The sequence below is a fragment of the Oncorhynchus tshawytscha genome, linkage group LG10 (assembly GCF_018296145.1).
Source record: "Oncorhynchus tshawytscha isolate Ot180627B linkage group LG10, Otsh_v2.0, whole genome shotgun sequence".
In the NCBI taxonomy this organism is placed as follows: Eukaryota; Metazoa; Chordata; class Actinopteri; order Salmoniformes; family Salmonidae; genus Oncorhynchus; species Oncorhynchus tshawytscha.
The window spans coordinates 60,884,812-60,905,479 of NC_056438.1; the positions used below are offsets into that span (position 1 = coordinate 60,884,812).

General features: G+C 43.1%; 1 protein-coding gene across 1 annotated transcript in view; it reads right to left on the bottom strand.

Moving 5' to 3' along the window:
* Positions 1-20,668, bottom strand: part of LOC112260568 (cadherin-2) — a 108,627-nt gene that overhangs the window by 33,705 nt on the left and 54,254 nt on the right. Inside the window, exon 3 of the mRNA XM_024435793.2 lies at positions 506-726. Within this exon, the coding sequence (XP_024291561.1) occupies positions 506-726 (221 nt within the window). The remainder of the gene's footprint in view (positions 1-505; positions 727-20,668) is intronic.

Genomic DNA, 20,668 nt, shown 5'->3' on the forward strand with positions numbered 1-20,668 from the left:
AACATTGACTGAATGGCAGGATCTTTGAAGCCGAGAGACAGATGCTCCCTGTTCTCTGAATCACCACTAGGGGTGCACTGCAATGCACTCCCCTCTGGTTGGATGACAAAGATACAGCCATAAACGTTGCCGCTGCCACCACAAGGAAGCTGATTGAAATCAGTCTTTATGGGGAGCTATTCTGCATCTGTTGTGTGTGGCGCCGCTACTCACTGACCGCGTTGAGTATATGATTGTGCTCCCCTTCAAATTGACACATTACGTTTTAATTAGCGAGCATCCATCCCAGTCTCCCGGAACACCTGCTACAATTTAGGGAACAAATCATCTGTGAATGCTGTGAAGGCTAATAAGAGGAAGGAATTAGATGCAGGGGCGGAATTGGAATTGGAACATTCCACATTCCACAATTCTACCCGAAGTCACAAATAATCAAGAAACATTAGAGAGAGAGAGAGGAGAGGGTGGAAAGGGGAGAGGATGTGTGCGGAGGTGTTGGACATACCTGTTGGCTCTGGCCTATAGGGGGTGTTAATCTCACTTGGGTCTGCCATTGCTGCTGATTGGTCTCGTCCCTGGCCACGATCACTAGGGGCACCGCTCGGAGGGTGGACACGGTGAATGGCCTGAGGGCGTAGACCACCCCGTCAGCCTCTATACGGAAGTCGGACGGGTTACTGCACTCGAACTGCACCAGTCCACCTTGGCCGCAGTTCACAAACTTCACTGTAAGAGAGAGAGGGAGAGAAGAGACAGAACATGAGATTGAAGCTGAGGCAACCAGGGAGAGAGACAGAAAGACAGTGAGTAGACACTCAGACAGACAGACAGACGGACATCCAGATAGACAGGGACCCTCCTCCCACACCACTCCCAGACTGTGTGGTATAGTCCACAAAGCCTCCAATTCCTCCTAAAACTCATACATAATGTATTTCAAGCTGTGCCCCAAAAGTATTGTTTAAAACTGGTGCAGTAGAAAGAGAAGGAGAAACTGAGTGAAAAAAAAATAAAAAGAAAGAAAGCAAAAGGGAAATGATAAACCCCTGAAGGGCACTTGCTGAATCAAAACGAATATATCTAAAATACCAAAACATTGTTTTTTAAACTGATGTGCCAATTAGACTGTGGCTAAATGAACTGTTGTGTCTGGGTAAATAGAAGCACCAGCTTATATAAATAAGAGAGGAATCATTTACATAGGATCCAGACTTTCTTCTTATTGCTTTTAGCTCAAGACATTGCATGCCAGCTTCTACCCAATAACAAACACGGATGCTTTGCCGTGGTCGGCTAGCAATCCTGACTCTCAGGGAGTGAGAAGTGTGTGATGTTTATTTCATCAGTGTGTACACATACATATACACACAGCTGCAGTGACACACACACACACACACACACACACACACACACACACACACACACACACACACACACACACACACACACACACACACACACACACACACACACACACACACACACACACACACACACACACACACACACACACACACACACACACACACACACATACACACTACTTGGAGCTCTAGTACACAGTCCCAGAGCACTTCAGTGGCAGTGGTCTAACATTGGTTCATGTTTCAGGTGAGTGACAGTGCATCTCAAACACCATACCTACACACACACACACACACACACACACACACACACACACACACACACACACACACACACACACACACAACATACACAGCTACTTGGAGCTCTAGTACACAGTCCCAGAGCACTTCAGTGGCAGTGGTCTAACATTGGTTCATGTTTCAGGTGAGTGACAGTGCATCTCAAACACCATACCTACACACACACACACACACACACACACACACACACACACACACACACACACACTTCTGCTCGTTTAAACACACATAAACAAACGTCTATGCACACACACACACACACACACACACAGAACAGAAAACCAGCCAGCATACAGATAATACTGAAACTCCTCCAAGCTAAAGTGATCAGACGTAAAGATATATAATTTCTGTGTCGGCTGCACCAATGCCATTTTAAATTATTAAACCAGACGGCAAATTACTTAACAAAAGCCTTGAAGAAGGACATCTAATCTCCCATTCTTGTATTACCTTGAGGACAGACAGAGAGCTGTGATTTCAGTGGGTCTTTACACTGGGAGCACAGCAGTGGGAGGGAGCACATCACATGTGGGCCTGTGGAGGGAGGGAGATTGAGCCCTGGCTCTGAACAAGAATGAAGGTTTAACCCCTGGCCCTATTGACGGGGTGCTGATCAGGGATGTTGGAGTGTGAAAAGCAAAAATAGGAGCTACAATTCTTTGGTGCACGCACGCACGCAGAAATAGAATTCACCACCTACTAATAACAACCTTTCAGTGACAGAAAGAATTAACACTGTCTTGCTAGTTAAACTAAAGAGAAAGTATTTCGTGTTCACTTGCATCCTGCTCTCAAAATAATACACAACATGTAACAGATACTTTCTACAGTGGGTATTCACCCTCCTTGGCATTTTTCATATTTTGTTGCCTTACAACCTGGAATTGAAATTGATTTTTTGGGAGTTTGTAATATTTGATTTACACAACATGCTTACCACTTTATATATGCAAAATAATTGTTTTTAGTGTGAAACAAACAAGAAATAAGACCAAAAAAAAGAAAACTGGAGCGTACATAACTATTCACCCCCCAAAGTCAATACTTTGTAGAGCCACCTTTTGCAGTAATTACAGCTGCAAGTCTCTTGAGGTATGACTCTATAAGTTTGGCACATCTGCCCACTGGGATTTTTGCCCATTCTTCAAGTCAAACTGCTCCAGCTCCTTCAAGTTGGATGGGTTCCTGCTGGTGTACAGCAATCTTTAAGTCACACCACAGATTCTCAATTGGATTGAGGTCTGGGCTTTGACTAGGCCATTCCAAGACATTTAAATGTTTCCCCTTAAACTACTCGAATGTTGCTTTAGCAGTATGCTTGGGGTCATTGTCCTGCTGGAAGGTGAACCTCCATCCCAGTCTCAAATCTCTGGAAGACTAAAACAGGTTTCCCTCAAGAATTTCCCTGTATTTAGCGGCATCCATCATTCCTTCAATTCTGACCAGTTTCCCAGTCCCTGCCGATGAAAAGCATCCCGACAGCATGTTGCCATCGTGTTGATCGTGTTCTCTGGGTGATGAGCGGTGTTGGGTTTGTGCCAGACATAGCGTTTTCCTTGATGGCCAAAAAGCTCCATTTTAGTTTCATCTGACCAGAGTACCTTCTTCCATATGTTTGGGGAGTCTTCCACATGCCTTTTGGCGAACACCAAATTGTTTGCTTATTTTTTCTTTAAGCAATGGCTTTTTCTCTGGCCACTTCCATAAAGCCCAGCTCTATGGAGTGTACGGCTTAAAGTGGTCCTATGGACAGATTCTCCAATCTCCACTGTGGAGCTTTGCAGCTCCTTCAGGGTTATCTTTGGTCTCTTTTTTTCCTCTCTGATCAATGCCCTCCTTGCCTGGTCTCTGAGTTTTGGTGGGCGGCCCTCTCTTCGCAGGTTTGTTGTGGTGCCATATTCTTTCCATTTTTTAATAATGGATTTAATGGTGCTCCGTGGGATGTTCAAAGTTTCAGGTCTTTTTTTATAACCAAACCCTGATATGTACTTCTCCACAACTTTGTCCCTGACTTGTTTGGAGAGCTCCTTCATGGTGCCGCTTGCTTGGTTATGCCCCTTGCTTAGTGGTGTTGCAGACTCTGGGGCCTTTCAGAACAGGTGTATATACTGAGATCATTTGACAGATAATGTGACATTTAGATTGCACACAGATGGGACTTTATTTAGGGGGGTGAATACTTTTTCAAGGCACTGTATTCTGTAACATAAAGCACAATGGCTAAACCACCACAGCAGGTGACGGATCCATTTTCCCAATGGCAAAGTATTGTGAAAATGGGCAAAGTGTAAAGAGAGGGGAAAAACATCCCGTTGATTATACTGTTGACTTTCACAGTGGACACAAAGTGATCCAGTGAAGTGTACCTTACTGAATGAACCACCATGTCCACACAAAAAGGGGTCCGAAATAGAGGCACGTTCTATATAAAAAAAACATGTATAACAGAAGAGAGTAGAGAGACACCTAGAGACAGATAGAGAGAAGAGAGAAAATAATGAGGGTTCTAATCAATGAATACTGTATAAGCACTGAGCCTTGTTGGTTGAAAATAAAACACTGAACTAAAATGTATTCAGAGGGTTCTCAACAAGATAAATGAAAATACAATCCTGCTTTACTTCATCGCGTTCATAGAGAAGGAGGGAGAAACTGTTGAAAGGGCCCTGGATGCAACCCTTTACACTGTGCTACAGTTAATGCATCGCATCTGCAAAACAAATCCATGACAGTGCACTGATCTGATGTACCTGAGGAATTGCCATTCATCTAAATATTGATGAAAAGCACACAAAAGTGTCTCAGAGAGTGGCTCTGCATTGTGGGGGAAAGAAGCAAAGTGAACACTATGAAATTAAGATATACAAGAATCAACAAAGGAGTATCTATCCTATGCCTATATGCTGGAACACACCAAGTGCCTATATATTGACCATTTGCACACTGCTCAGAGCAACCTCATCAAATTCGTTTTTTTCTGTCTGTTTGAACCTGGCAAGCCAACTTCAGAGCGCGATGTGACCTTGGTTAGCTGAAGTTGTTTCCTTCCAGCCTTAAGGCAATCACCTCCACAGCACTAGTCCGTCTGATGCTCAGACACATACAGAATACAGAGAGAAGTGTCAGAACGGCTCAGCTCACAATGACAGCTTCTACTGGGTGAATGAGACTTGAGAGACAACATATCGTTGAAGGGAGAGGTGGCACAATCTACTTCACACACTCTTCTTAAATTAGGTATATTGATTGGTTGGCTAAAGTGCTTTGTGCTTTGCTTATTAACCTATAAGATCAAATAAATACATTTGATTTGATTTGATCAAAGAGATGCTAGATCCAATGAACATTTTGCTCTAAATCACCCCAAAACCATGTACTGTACACATTCTATATGAATGCACCTGGATGGAACATATGCAGATTTGTGAAGTGAGCACACAGTTTGAGAGAGAGAGAGAGAGAAAGAGAGAGAGAGAGAATGAGAGAATGACTGGGTGGGTGGGATTGGCATCTTTATATTGCTTCATCTTAATTAGCAATTATGGGGCTGCTCTAGCTGCTGAGCCTAGCTCAAATATTTTTTTTTTCAGGTGAAGGATAAATACAAACAAGGCTGCAATGTTGTTCCCTGTGTGAGGGTAGACAGTGTGTGTGTGTGTGTGTGTGTGTGTGTGTTCTCTCGTGGACAGACTATATAAACATAAATGGTACCGTAGATCTGTCATGATACAATGGAATGCGTGAGATAACGAGCACCATTAGGTCTTGGATTTCGGAAGGAGATAGGACAGTTGGTGCAGATGGGACAGTTGCAAAGAGAGAAGGTAGATATTTTCTTTCCGATTCCAATCCTCGTTGTCTCTCTTCTCTTAACACGCATAGACCCAGAACTTAATTGAGCATCTGACCAATTACGCAAGACTTTAGTTCTGTGTTAACTGATATTAGTGTGTATGTAATACCCTGGGTTAGCCTACACTCGACTGCAGTGGTTTCCTTGTGAGTCTTTGTAGCACCGAGGTCTGTTGTTTGGCTGCTGAGCCAAGCTCCTGTTCCCTAGCTCAGTCTGAGATCTGGCCATGTGAACACCTCTGGGAGGCCCTTCAGCAACCAGGCGCCATGGCAATCGCTGTGCAAATTCCCAGCAGGCAGCACAAATTCCAATAATAATGAATGGGGATGTCCAGCGTGTGTCTATTCATTTATCATGGCCAGCTCCCCAAACCCCATCCCCCAGTCCCCAAGCTCCCATAGCCCATAGGAGACCAGAGCAGCATTTACTGTACTAACCCTGGATGTTCCAGTTTATCTACAGTATATCTAGATTTATTAGCTCCCGGAGGTATAACGAAACTGAAAGAGATCCTTGCTGCCACCACCACCACCTCGGCATATCAGACATGTCGTCATGGCCAGGGATATAAAGGCCTTTGGTTTGGACAGAAATGCCGATGCAGCAAAGAGAGGGGTATATACTGCTGCTGCTGCTACTGCTGCTGCTGGGGGGGAAGAAAGCGGGCCAGTCAGCAGAAAGGCCAGTCCAACTAATGCCCCACGCCGGGGCCCAAAATTACCTCCGACTCAACGAGCCCATTCACAGGCTTATAGAAACCCTCGTAGCTGACTAACAACACAAAAACCACAGCTAACCTTCCCAATGTGTCACTCTTTTGTCTGTCTCCATCACGTGCTGCTGCTTATAGAGAGGCACAAATACAGAGAGCAAATAGAGAGAGAACAGAGAGAGAGAGAGAGAGAGAGAGAAAGAAAGAGAGAGGGATGCAATTTGGTTAATTTGCAGCGTTCTCGAAGAACGTCACAAGGAACAGTCGTTTTAAAAAGAAATCTCAGTCAGTGGGAACACATAAAGAGGCTGTCCGTGGTAGCCTAACGTCGAGAGAGTACATCAAATGTTCCAGCCTATACCTTTTTATTCCTGTCTGCAAATCCAAATCCAGTAAGCTAGTAAAAAGCTCAAGGTCCCTGTAATGAGCTGTAAATGTGACAAGGCTGAAGCACCACGTCATGTGGTTCGTCCTGATATTTCCATCATTCATCTCCAGCTGGTGATGTCACTGACAGGTGTGAAATACTCAGCATAGGTGTTTCATCAGTCACCTAACAGAAATGCAGACCCCGGCGAATGCTCCAGAGGCAATTCCATTGGGCAAATGCCTGGACGCCACTGACTAAATGCATTATTCACGAACACAGTTCACCAAATCTAGTTCATGCTCCATCGCTGGCCCTAGCTGACTGCATTGGGGATGAGAAAATGCAATACAGAAAATAGGATCAAAATTAGCTGTGCTCGGTAGAACGTACATGCAAGAGGACATTGATTACGAGATGGTCGCTAAACTATAGCTGATCCACGTCGCACTTCAGTGTCTTAATTCAAGTTAAAGTGCTAAGAAAGTCACTCTGCCATTGGAAAATATAACAGGGGCTAAATTAATGAAAGGCAATTCATGTGACACAAAATGTCATGTGAAATTATGACTGTATACGATATACACCGAACGTACAAAACATTAGGAACACCTTCCTAATATTGGCTGGATGTCCTTTGGGTCGTGGATAATTCTTGATAAAAACGGGAAATTGTTGAGAATGAAAAACCCAGCAGCGTTGCAGTTCTTGACACACTTATACTGTTGTGCCTGGCACCTACTACCATAACTCGTTCAAAGGCACTTAAATCTTTTGTCTTGCCCATTCACCCTCTGAATGGCACACATATCCAATCCATGTCTCAATTGTCTCAAGGCTTAAAAATCCTTCTTTAACCTGTATCCTCACCTTTATCTACACGGATTGAAGTGGATTCAACAAGTGACATCAGGGATCATATCTTTCACCTGGATTCAGCTGGTCAGTCTATATCATGGAAAGTGTATTCTCTGATTGCACCTCGTCTTTTCTACTATGGCGTAACACCCTTCACAATATTTAATCCTATAATTAAGGCAATTAAGGCAATTAAGCCAATTATTATATACAATCAAACGGAACACCATACTAATGCTTTTAAAGTATCATAGCTGGATACTACCCATATTTATGCATGTCTGTGTACTTCATTCACATGTAGGTGGTGTTTAAGCATTTACTATGAATACATTTTCTACAGCCTCAAGGGTAATTAGCAAACAACTTCCATTTTAGCTGGTAAGCCTCTTTAGCTTAGTTTTTTCTCAAACTCTTTTTACCATCTTAAGAATCTAAAAACCCATTTATTGTGAGGGAGATGAGGCTTGAGCAGCAATAACCCTGTGTTCAGTAAAATGAAACTCTTGAGAGAAAGTAAACAGTTTTACAGTTGATGTCTGGATGGCAGGATGATGAGGTTGGGCTTTGCCAGACTTCAGCCTTGCTTGAAGGGATTTTACTAATGCAGAGCACTTCAAACACCATGGAGAGCCATGTGTTTAAGGCTCTGACTAAAATATGTACAGGATTCACATGAAGGAAACATGGGTAATGTCGACTTTCTCCAATAATGTCTTTCTGCAAAATAAACATGTGAAGAGGGAAAAGGCTATGAAGTCACATGGGCTACGCTACGCTATAGGCTGCAGCCTTACATTCTTATGGTGACCAACACCCACGGCAATTATGTGTTATTGCAGAAGACATAGTCCCCTCCTGAAACAGAGGCTTCAATTAAAGGATGAAAACACACTATCAAATTGCATTGATACCACCTTTCTTTATTATGCTCACCCACACTGGCACAAACACACACAAAGAAACACAACCAGCACAAGCAGCATCATCATAGCAGCAAGCAGCAATATCCTATGCAGGTCCCTTTTAATCTCAGATCGACTGACCCATGGGCTCTCTGGATATGCTAAACAGACCCCCCTTCCCCAGTCCTGTCCCGAGGGAATAAAACTAGCCTTCTTCCATAAATGAGATTCTCTCCTGTTCTCCTTTCTCTTTACACTTAACATTTCTCTCACATCAGCATATGACCATTTGCTCTCTTGGGGGCTAGCGGACCTGTCTGACAGTCGTTGTATTGGGAGGACAATAACAAGGTAAGATGATCGACTGCCTGCCAGTGCCCAACATCCACCTCCATTTACTTCACCGAGAGGGAGATGCATCTAGCTTCTCTGTATCTGACCCATTAAGGTACAAAGGCCCTGTGTTGTTCTGGCTAACCTGCAGAAATTAGTCTTAGCTAGCTATATCTCCTCTGGGTTACAGTATCGTCACCATAATATGAAGGGGTTGTATTGTCATTGTGAAGACTGAAGCGAATCAAAGGGTTGTTAGCTGTTGTGTTCTAACTGCTGTTTTCTACAGCTAGCATGTCAAAATTAGCCTTAGTCTTCTCCTTGTTAGGCTACATCATCATATGAGAACCTCTTATTATGAAGGCTAAAGAGCTTTTGAAGAGCTTTTAGTCACGGAATGAAATGCTGCATGTTAGCTGATGCTAGACGAGGAAAGTTCTGACTGGTCTAAACGGGTCACTTTGAAAGACTCACGGAGATACCACATATTTAGGAGTCCATCAGTCTTTGTTGGGTAAATTCGATTATTCTAGTGTGTGTTTTCTGGTGCCACATCGTCTCGCGCCTAGCATCTCGCTGGATTACTGTGTCATTGGAGCCAACAGCTGATAACGGCTATGCTACATCCTTCTATACTAATCAGCAACATGGCTACTGGGATTTGGGTTCTGCGAGCGGAGCGATCAGAACGGCCGCTTGATACAGCGGCTCAGGCTTTAGGATGATATTAAACTGACCACATTATTAACAGGATGTCAAGTAGCTCCCTACAGCTCTTTATGAAGACATTAGCATGGCTAGCTAGTAGCTAACTCAATGCTAATACATACAGGTTCATGGAGAATATCAGATAAATACGACAATATTACACTTGTTTTAACTGCTAGGGAGCTAACACTTCTTACCACTGTCTTTCGTTGTGCTTAGAAGTGTCCTGAGTTTCTTCTGACCACTTGAAAGGGTCAGATCACGCATTGAAGGAATAATACCCACTTCTTTGAAGGAGATCACCAGTAGATACCACAACCGCTAGCATGTTTCACATCTCCTTCGCTCTCTCTGAGATCAAAGCGAGATAATAAAAACCTATTTCTTTGAACAATTAAAATTGTAGTTTTAACTGTGAACGATTATGGGGCTAACAGAGGGGCCAGTGTGTGTGTGTCCAAATAAAACCAATGTAACCTCTCCTCCTCCCGTTGGAGTCTATCTGACTGTAGCTGCTTGGGCCAGCACTGCCCAGAAACCTTCGGACAACATTAAATCAATGTTATTAGAAATAAAACTGTTTAACTTTGTGTCTTTAACAGCCGTTCTTTAGCACCCCCTCCCATAAAGGTCATCCAGTTTTAATTGCTCTCTACCCTTGTTACATTTTTAACTGCTGAACATTGCTCAATTTGTCCAATCTGCAGGCTAACGCCTTCCATGAGAGAGGGATGGAGGGAGTGAGGGAAGGAAGGAAAGAAGAGGAGGGCAAGGAAAAGCAATCTATGTGAGGATAGATCCCAGAGGGGCGGATCTGAAGATGCCTTTTCAAAATCAGATTCTGAATAATAAGCCACTGTCCGTGTCCACATTCATTGGACCTTACTGCAGCAGCTAGTCTAACCAAGGTTATTTCCCAGTGACCATATAGTGAAGGGAAACACATTTGTCCAACGTTACACAGCTTTCTGCATCCCTTTCAGCTGGGCTACAGTCCTGTTAAAGCGCCATTACTTCTGAGGCACTGAGAATTTGACACAGGTCAGCCCTGGAATGGAAGGCTGGGAAGAATTCAGGAAATACTGTGCCATCAATGGAAAAAAACAATATACAATATAAATACAATTTTGCTAAAGCTAATGAATGTGAAATGAACTTTAGATTCACTGTCAACATAAAATGATGTTATTATTTCACTCACAAAACATACTGAAACAAACAGACACCCACACAAACAAAAATAGAGCCAACAGTCTCACTCTCACATATAGACACACAGCACCACTGACATCCAATTTTCTAAAACATGGAAGGAAGTGAAAAGCTTTTACCCTTAACTCTGCACTGAAATAACTGAAATCACCTTTTGAAAACCACTCTGGTACAATATAAGGGCCATTACTGAGTCCACTCAGATGGAGTAACACGGAAAAAAAACTATAAACATGGTAAAAGCAGTTCAAACAGGTCCTATACCTGTATAAGACCTTACTTTAATATACCAGTACTCTATCTGCACTCAGAACATGGGGCACTCATATAAAACCTTGAAAGAAGAAGGCCAGCCATCAACCTTGACATCATCAGCTGATCAGTTAAAACCCTGGTGAGGAAGGCATGGTCCAGGGCTAGAAATGGAGCCAGGCAGAGAGAGGGAACATATTTCTGTTGGCTGCATTACTGGATCACGAGGGGGCTGGCCACTAAAGTGCCTGAGTGCAACCTGTAATGGGGCATTAGCCGGGGCTTTTGATCTGAAACCCAGGACTTCAAAGCTATTCATTCTATCCCCCTGATCATTTGTCAGAATGCCTCTGTCACAAAAAAAATGATGTGGCTGAGAGAAAACAATGACTGCTGAGGTCTCCAATGTGGGCATGTTTTAATTGGGGCTCATACGTTTTCTTATTCATCACTCCAGTCAATCAAAAAGTGGGCTGTCACCAGGTTGTTTCTCACAGCAGAGTATGGCTGGGAGTTGTAGTTTCCAACAGGCCAATATTCTTCATAGTTTAGCGCAGAACACGTGGTAATTAACTACAATGACCATAATCCATTGCGTGCCTACTTGTGCAGTCAGTAGTTATTTATACGTGCTATGGAAAAGAGACAGAAGAATGCGCAATTGAGGGATAGAGAGTAGTTGCTTCGTGGGGATATCTACCAGAAAATGCATGATCTAAGTCACGTGTCAAACTCATTCCACAGAGTGCCGAGTGTTTGCAGGTTTTTGCTCCTTCCTTGTACTTGATTGATGAATTAAGGTCTCTAATTAGTAAAGAAGTCCCTTCACCTGGTTGTCTAGGTCTTAATTGAAAGGAAAAACCAAAAACCTGCAGACACTAGATCCTCCATGGAATGAGTTTGACCTCCCTAATCTAAGTATCTAGCAGTCATAAAAGTATGCCTTTACTTTGAAGAACTACTGAAATAGTGATTTTGTCAGACAGTATAGGCAGCAGGTCTATAGACATGAGATGATTACTTGGAATTAAATAATAAAGTCATCAAATAAAAACAATGTACTATACCCAACAACTGAAATATTTGCTTAAAGTAAAGTAATGTGATTAAATGATGGTCAATAAGTAATAAGCAGTAATGGGCAGTGACTACCGTCATGGGATGGCATTCAACCCACATAATGAATAGTGCATTTGTGACTCGTTTCAGGAAACTAGACATATGCCGCGCGTCACTACTTCACAGGAGAGCCATTTGAACGTAAACTTTTTGAGAATCAAAATGCGTTTGGGGCAGAAATGCCTACTGGAACATGTGAACTTTCATGTGCCTTAATAACAAACTTGTATGCCATCTGTAAACAAAATTGTTAAATTACGAGCCTAGTTGGTTTAGAAAGAAAAAGGGAGCAACTGTATTTTTTTGTGAAGAATCAACAACAAGTGGGACACAATCATGAAGTGGAACGACATTTATTGGATATTTCAAACTTTTTTAACAAATCAAAAACTGAAAAATTGGGCGTGCAAAATTATTCAGCCCCTTTACTTTCAGTGCAGCAAACTCTCTCCAGAAGTTCAGTGAGGATCTCTGAATGATCCAATGTTGACCTAAATGACTAATGATGATAAATACAATCCACCTGTGTGTAATCAAGTCTCCGTATAAATGCACCTGCACTGTGATAGTCTCAGAGGTCCGTTAAAAGCGCAGCGAGCATCATGAAGAACAAGGAACACACCAGGCAGGTCCGAGATACTGTTTTGAAGAAGTTTAAAGCCGATTTGGATACAAAAAGATTTCCCAAGCTTTAAACATCCCAAGGAGCACTGTGCAAGCGATAATATTGAAATGGAAGGAGTATCAGACCACTGCAAATCTACCAAGACCTGGCCGTCCCTCTAAACTTTCAGCTCATACAAGGAGAAGACTGATCAGAGATGCAGCCAAGAGGCCCATGATCACTCTGGATGAACTGCAGAGATCTACAGCTGAGGTGGGAGACTCTGTCCATAGGACAACAATCAGTCGTATATTGCACAAATCTGGCCTTTATGGAAGAGTGGCAAGAAGAAAGCCATTTCTTAAAGATATCCATAAAAAGTGTTGTTTAAAGTTTGCCACAAGCCACCTGGGAGACACACCAAACATGTGGAAGAAGGTGCTCTGGTCAGATGAAACCAAAATTGAACTTTTTGGCAACAATGCAAAACGTTATGTTTGGCGTAAAAGCAACACAGCTCATCACCCTGAACACACCATCCCCACTGTCAAACATGGTGGTGGCAGCATCATGGTTTGGGCCTGCTTTTCTTCAGCAGGGACAGGGAAGATGGTTAAAATTGATGGGAAGATGGATGGAGCCAAATACAGGACCATTCTGGAAGAAAACCTGATGGAGTCTGCAAAAGACCTGAGACTGGGACGGAGATTTGTCTTCCAACAAGACAATGATCCAAAACATAAAGCAAAATCTACAATGGAATGGTTCAAAAATAAACATATCCAGGTGTTAGAATGGCCAAGTCAAAGTCCAGACCTGAATCTAATCGAGAATCTGTGGAAAGAACTGAAAACTGCTGTTCACAAATGCTCTCCATCCAACCTCACTGAGCTCGAGCTGTTTTGCAAGGAGGAATGGGAAAAAATTTCAGTCTCTCGATGTGCAAAACTGATAGAGACATACCCCAAGCGACTTACAGCTGTAATCGCAGCAAAAGGTGGCGCTACAAAGTATTAACTTAAGGGGGCTGAATAATTTTGCACGCCCAATTTTTCAGTTTTTGATTTGTTAAAAAAGTTTGAAATATCCAATAAATGTCGTTCCACTTCATGATTGTGTCCCACTTGTTGTTGATTCTTCTCAAAAAATACAGTTTTATATCTTTATGTTTGAAGCCTGAAATGTGGCAAAAGGTCGCAAAGTTCAAGGGGGCCGAATACTTTCGCAAGGCACTGTAGCACGCTTCAGTCCATAATATGAGCTGGTCAGTAGGTGAAGGTAATCCTTTCTAACAGTGCTTTAAAAAAAATAGATATCACATAGTAGAACTGCATAAGTGTTGCTCTCCACTTTCTGGAAGACTGAGTTTTGAAATCAGTGGAATCAGAGTATGATAGCTAAGGAGATTTGATTGCAAATCAAATTTGGGCGTTTGATTGCAAATATGCAGACGGGGCCAAAAAGACAACACACAGAAGGGTGTTGTAAAACACCTGTCTCCGGATTACCTCTTCAAACTAAGGGCAACCATGGCATCCGTAACAGAGAGGGAGAAGCGTCCACCCATGTATACAGGTAAGATAATCTAGCTAGCTACATTTTCAGATATTACACGTTTCTAATTTTGTCAGAACTTTGTTTTCATTTCAAGTTAAAGTGTACTGTTAGCTAGCTAGCTAACATTAGCTGGCTGGCTAGCTAGCTAATGTTACATGCATGATCTGTGTAGTAATAGCCTAATTGTTAGCTACCTAACATTGAACCTGGTTGGTTAGCTACCTGCAGATTCATGCAGGGTAGTAACGTTATGATTACGTTGGGATTACGGTTCATTGTTTAGCTAGCTAGCTGCATGTCTAAACAAAATACTCCACTATGCAAGTAACTATTTCAATAGAATGTTTATGATGTCACTTCGACAACTGTCGATAGATGTATCTGGCAAATTCGCTCTGGCTATCTACTGTCACGCCCTGATCTGTTTCACCTGTCGTTGTGCTTGTCTCCACCCCCCTTCAGGTGTTGCCCATCTTCCCCATTATCCCCTGTGTACCGTCCTCCTGGTTTTTGACCCTTGCCTGTCCTGACCCTGAGCCTGCCTGCTGTCCTGTACCTTTGCTCCACCTCTGGATTACTGAACTCTGCCTGTCCCTGACCCTGAGCCTGCCTGCCGCCCTGCACCTTTGCTCCAACTCCAACCCTGCCTGCCTTGACCTGTCGTTTGCCTGCCCCCGGTGTTACAATAAACAGTGTTACTTCGACGCGGTCTGCATCTGGGTTTTACCGTATCCTGATAGTACGAAATGGCCATGACTGACCCAGCAGACCCGGGCCAGCTGCAGGACGCCATCTCCCCCCAAGGAGCCGCCATCGGGAGGCACGAGGAACTGCTTCGTGGCTTTATAATGTTGGCTGAACGCCATGACCAGGCATTGAACAGTTTGCTGGAGCAATTCCGTGGGTTGTCTCAGAGGCAGCCTACCACGGTGGTAACCCTGCAGCTCCTCAGCGACTCAGCTGCTAGCAGTGCCGTCTCATTTGCCACTCCACCTTCTTGGGAGCCTCGTTTAGCCCCAGCAGGAACGCTTCAATGGAAAGTCGAGCACCTGTTGGGCGATTCTAGCTCAGTGTGCCCTCATTTTCGAGCTTCAGCCCTCCTCCTTCCTCTGGGAATGCTCCAAAGCAGTCTATCTCATCATGCTGATGTCCATGAGGGCTCTCACCTGGGCTACTGCTGTATGAGAACAGTAGCCGCCATATGCGTTAGTATGGAGGGGTTTGTGGAAGAGGTGAAGAAGGTTTTTTTTGCACCGTTCTCCGGGAGAGAAGCTGCCCGGGAGCTAATCCAGCTTCGGCAAGACCCCTGCAGTGTGGCTGAATATGCTGTGGGTTTCCGCACATTGGAGAGTGCTTGGAACCAGGAAGCACTGTTTGATATGTTCCTGCACGGTGTCTCTGAGGAGGTCAAGGACGAGCTTGCTGCTCGGGAGTTACCTATGGTACTCGATTCCCTCATCACTTTGACTACCCATATAGATGGAAGACTTCGGGAATGACAGAGGGAGAGGAAATTCAACTTCGCTCACACGTCCAGGGATTCCACCTGGCCTCCGAGTCAAACCTGGAAGTCCCTGACGATCCCGTTGTCGAGAGAACCCGAGGCCTCCCGACCTGCCCCGAGAGTCGCCGGAGTCGGCTGAGTCACGCTTATGCAACTAGGTAGAGCTGGGCTGTCGCCAGCGGAACGGCAATACACATTTTGTGTCCTCTTGTCCTTTTAACCTGTTTGGGCTAGGGGGCAGCATTTTCACATTTGTATGAAAAGCGTGCCCAGAGTAAACTGCCTGCTACTCAATCCCAGTTGTTAATATATGCATATTATTTTAGGTTTGGATAGAGAACACTCTGAAGTTTCTAAAACTGTTTGAATAATACCTGTGAGTATAACAGAACTCATATGGCAGGCGAAAACCTGAGAAAAATCCAACCAGGAAGTGGGAAATCTGAGGTTTGTAGTTTTTCAACTTGGCCTATCGAATACACAGTGTCTGTGGGGTCATTTTTGACTTCCTCAGTCTTCCACTAGATGTCAATAGTTTTAGAACCTTGTTTGATGCTTCTACTGTGAAGTGGGGCCGAATGAGAGGGGAATGAGTCAGAGGTCTGGCAGAGAGCCACGAGCTCGTGACGCGCATTCATGTGAAAGGTACCTCTCGCTCCATTGCTTTTCTACAGACAAAGGAATTCTCCGGTTGGAACATTTTTGAAGATTTATGATAAAAACATTCTAAAGATTGATTCTATACTTTGTTTGACATGTTTCTACGAACTGTAATATCCTCAGATAATAGCATCGTTTGCTTTCGCTGAAAATACTTTTTGAAATCTGACATGTTGGCTGGATTCACAACACGTGTAGCTTTAATTTGGTATCATACATGTGTGATTTCATGAAAGTTTGATTTGACCGCAATATTGCCCTTCTCTCCCTCCACTATATAAGCCCTTGACCAAAATGTAACCTTCTGTTCCGAGTACGCGAGACCTGCAGGCAGCCTCTGCGTAGTAAAATATTACTAGGTCTTTAAGAGTTTATTCGGAAGATAACAGCTCTATAAACACTATTTCGTGGAGCCCCAACTTTCTAGTTAATTACATTTACATGATTAGCTCAATCAGGTAATATTAATTACAGAGAAAGGATTTTATAGAATAGCATGTTATATCACTTAATCCGGTATAGCCAAAGACACGACAGTGTACTGTACTGTACTCTACTGTCTTCACAAGGGCCGATCTAGGTCATTATCCCAGGTGTTGGGGACAAAACATTTGACACCAGTGTCGATGGCTATGTCTCTCTCACACCTCCCACCCCAGGTCTAAACTGTTGACAGCTTTAAAATAATGGCCTGCTCTCTGGTCTCCTCTTTCAATGTCTTCCACCATGGTAAACACTATCCATCAAAATACAACCAGACAAAAGTGCGACAACATGCTGTCTGATCTTAGCCAATGGCACAACACACTGGCTGGGCCGCAAAATAAAGCGAAGGCTTTGACACCTAATTAGACTTTAAAGCGTCCCTTATTATGTTTGTACCTGTATAGGGCATTCAGAAACATCCAACACCAAACATTCCAACTCCTGTTTGCTTCTAATCAGTGGCAGTAAATTCAAATGAAACGCTCAATTTAATTGTTTAGATTCACTATCGACAGACAGTGGCGTGTGGCTGAGATGAAGAAGGATCAATAGGCTGAACACACTCAAAAGCTCAGATCTCCTGATTGAGGGGTAGCATTATCATATATTAAACCGCCGATAGACATGTAGAGAGAAAATCATATTGCTGCTGTCAGGAAGTATGTGGCAGATGTATAAAATAAAGGGCAGAGGCTTCTGCAAACTCAACCAGACACGATTTACATCACCACCCAATTCAAATGACCTCTCAGCACAGCAGCTTGTTGGGAGATATTCTATTTCTATGGAGGTGTGGAAATGGACAGACTGGCGTCCAGCAGTATTTCGGTATTTCCATTCAGTATTTCCATATTTCCATTCCATTCCATTTTTAATGTGCCTGTTTGCTCATTCCAGTCAAATACCCAGCATCCACAAGTGTTGCAGCGTTTCTGCCAAGTTTCAGGCATTGCTCCTCTCAGGTGCTTGACATGGGTGGCTACTGAGCTTCACTTAAAAATGAAATCGGCAGGGATGGGTAGGGGGCTATTAACTATTTGTCAAGTCATTTATGCTTTGAAGGCATTTTAATGAAATCAAACTGGACCATAATTTCCATGGTGGTTAGGAGTATGATTTACACCACTTATAAAATAGAGTGGTGAATATAAAACAGACCAAACTACTTCAGTGGTTTAGCAAAGCTAACAAGGAACAGCTCTTGACCTTTTTACATAATTTGAATAGTCATCATAAAGTGAGTGAGAGCTTGTGATGACCAAATAATGAACACATCTATATAATTAGATGACTATAAGTTGTAAATCAATTTATCCAGGGAGATAAAGCTAGCACAAAGCAGCACCATGATAATAAAGGCACTCTGCATTGCGTCACGTATAAGAACAGCCCTTAGCCATGGTATACTGGCCGTATACCACACCTCCTCAGGCCTTATTGCTATATAAACTGGCTAACAAAGCAATTAGAACAGTAAAACAAATGTTTTGTCATACCCATGATATATGGTCTCATATACCACGGCTTTCAGCCAATCAGCATTCAGGGCTTGAACCACCGAGTTTATAATGCAGGATAAAGAACCTGAATCAAAGAGGGCAATAGAAATTTGGTTTGTAACGGACAAAGGCTTCCGATTCTGAATTAAAGAGTAAGAAAACAAAGGAGATTTCCCAGGAGATCCCCGAGAGAGCCAGAGAGAGAAAGGGAGCCATTTGTGAATTATCAATTCTGATAAAAATTAACACGCCTGTACATTTGGATGTGATTAAATTCTGACAAATTGTCCAACCTCCTGCGCTTGTGCTCGACATGCAGTTCATTAAACGGCACTCTCTCAGAGCCGCCAGCCAGCTCCATCCAACACAATTAATAAGCGTCACGCATGACAGAGGGAACACACGTTAGGTGGCCCCGTAATCACACACGTGACACGCCACAGCTCCAACACAGCCAGATGAATCCTTTGGCCTGTGAAGTGCTCTGCCTAAAAGAGATCATTCCTATTATAAGTGTTTTATAATCCCGTAATGGTATCTCATTACATACAAAAACAATATCCCGGCCTCCCCAGACCAACCTCGGTGTTGAGGAACGGCACAGACAGACTGTCTCTCCCTGTTAGCCTACACAGTGGCATGCACATCGTGTGAGGATCAAGGCACTCTGACAGAATACAATGAATATTCCCAATTACATGCACTAGTTCCCACGATCTGTTGAACTAGTCATTTGCAGACAAGTGTCCAGACGTCAAGGCAGTCTGTTACTCTGAATGTCCCTTATAACCCTGAATAACACTTGGATTTAACAAACAGACTATAGGCAACATAACTAAACCAATCAATATGTTGGGTGCTCTTCTGTGTCATAACTGTGATACCATCAGATCCTTGGCACTGACTCTGAATTAGCACTTCGGCTGCAATTATCATAAAATTACTTTTATGCAATTAAAAACAGCTAATTTGCCAGCAGAAAAGCCTAAGCCTAATGGAGAAGGTATTGAGGTATTGAACTACTCTCTCCCCATTTTTACTGGAAATAATGACACTCGTGCCTGCTTTGAATAGCCTCTCTGTCAATCAAACTGATGCAAATGACTACCCCAGGTAAAGACTGATATGGTCCACTGCATCCAATTACAAAAGTAACCACACACACAAACATGCACACACGGACATGCCACCCGCAACCACAGACACACAGACACCGCGAGAGGCAATACGTCTGCTTCTGTGACGTTAAATGCTTATAACAAAACTTGGTTAACTTGTCCATAGTAAATTCAAATAAAAAGAACATGTTTAATGTCTTTAGAGTGGTGCATTTAGGCTACCCTTAACAATGTGCTCAAGAAGAAAAATACAACAATGAACGGGACATTGGAACAGTCCCCACTCTCCATGCAATTATGTCACAATGTATAAAGAACAATTGTGTGCTGCTCAGGGAGGAAGGCTGGGCAGGCAGGGAGCAAGCAAATGGGATTCATGCACTCTGCTCCTTGCGAGGTGAGACGTGTGGAAATGGAGGGGAGGTGAAAGGTGAAGTGTTAGGAGATGAGAGGCTGGTTCCTGGATCCTCTTTGGGGGACGGGGACAGGGGGGGTGAAGCAAGAGACAATGGAAGGTTAGTCTGAGTCTCTTAGGAGAAGACCAGGATAAGATAGCTGATAGTCTGCCCTTCTCTCTTTCTCAAAGAGAAAGCCAGTGATTTTCTAAGGCTAATGAAAACACATAAACAAACTCAGATACACGCACACTTGGTGGAACGTAAATTAAGTTGTCTAGCAGTACTGTTAACACCAATTGTATAGGCCTAATCAGTATACCACAGATTGACATCCAAGTTGTTCTCACACATAAAACCATACGAAGAAGATGAATATGAACATTGAATCTAATCCAAAAGAATATCAGATTTCTGCTGGGAATGTAATTGAAATAAACTATTAATCAAAATGCCATATGGACACAGCCGACTTGTATTTCAGATGTCTATATATTGACAAACAGAAAAAGCATTTCTCATTATCAATAGATTAAGCAGACAGTATCCCCTTCACTCCACCTACCTTCCCACCCCCATTAACAACTGTACCACACACAATGGGGCATTGCACATAAAAACACTCTGAACCCAACGCCAAAATAACAAAATAAAATTAAAATAACCCCTATTCTTCTGAGGGGCCTCTCAGAAAACAGAAAACCTGGTTAGATAAAGAGTAGGTGGAAAAAAAAACATTACTCAAATCAATGACTCTCGCAAAAGAGAGAGAGGGTTCTTCAAAGAAAGCAGAATTAATGCAGCTGCCAACAGACAGGTAGGGTAGGGTAGGGTGTGCATTCGCCAGCCACCACAC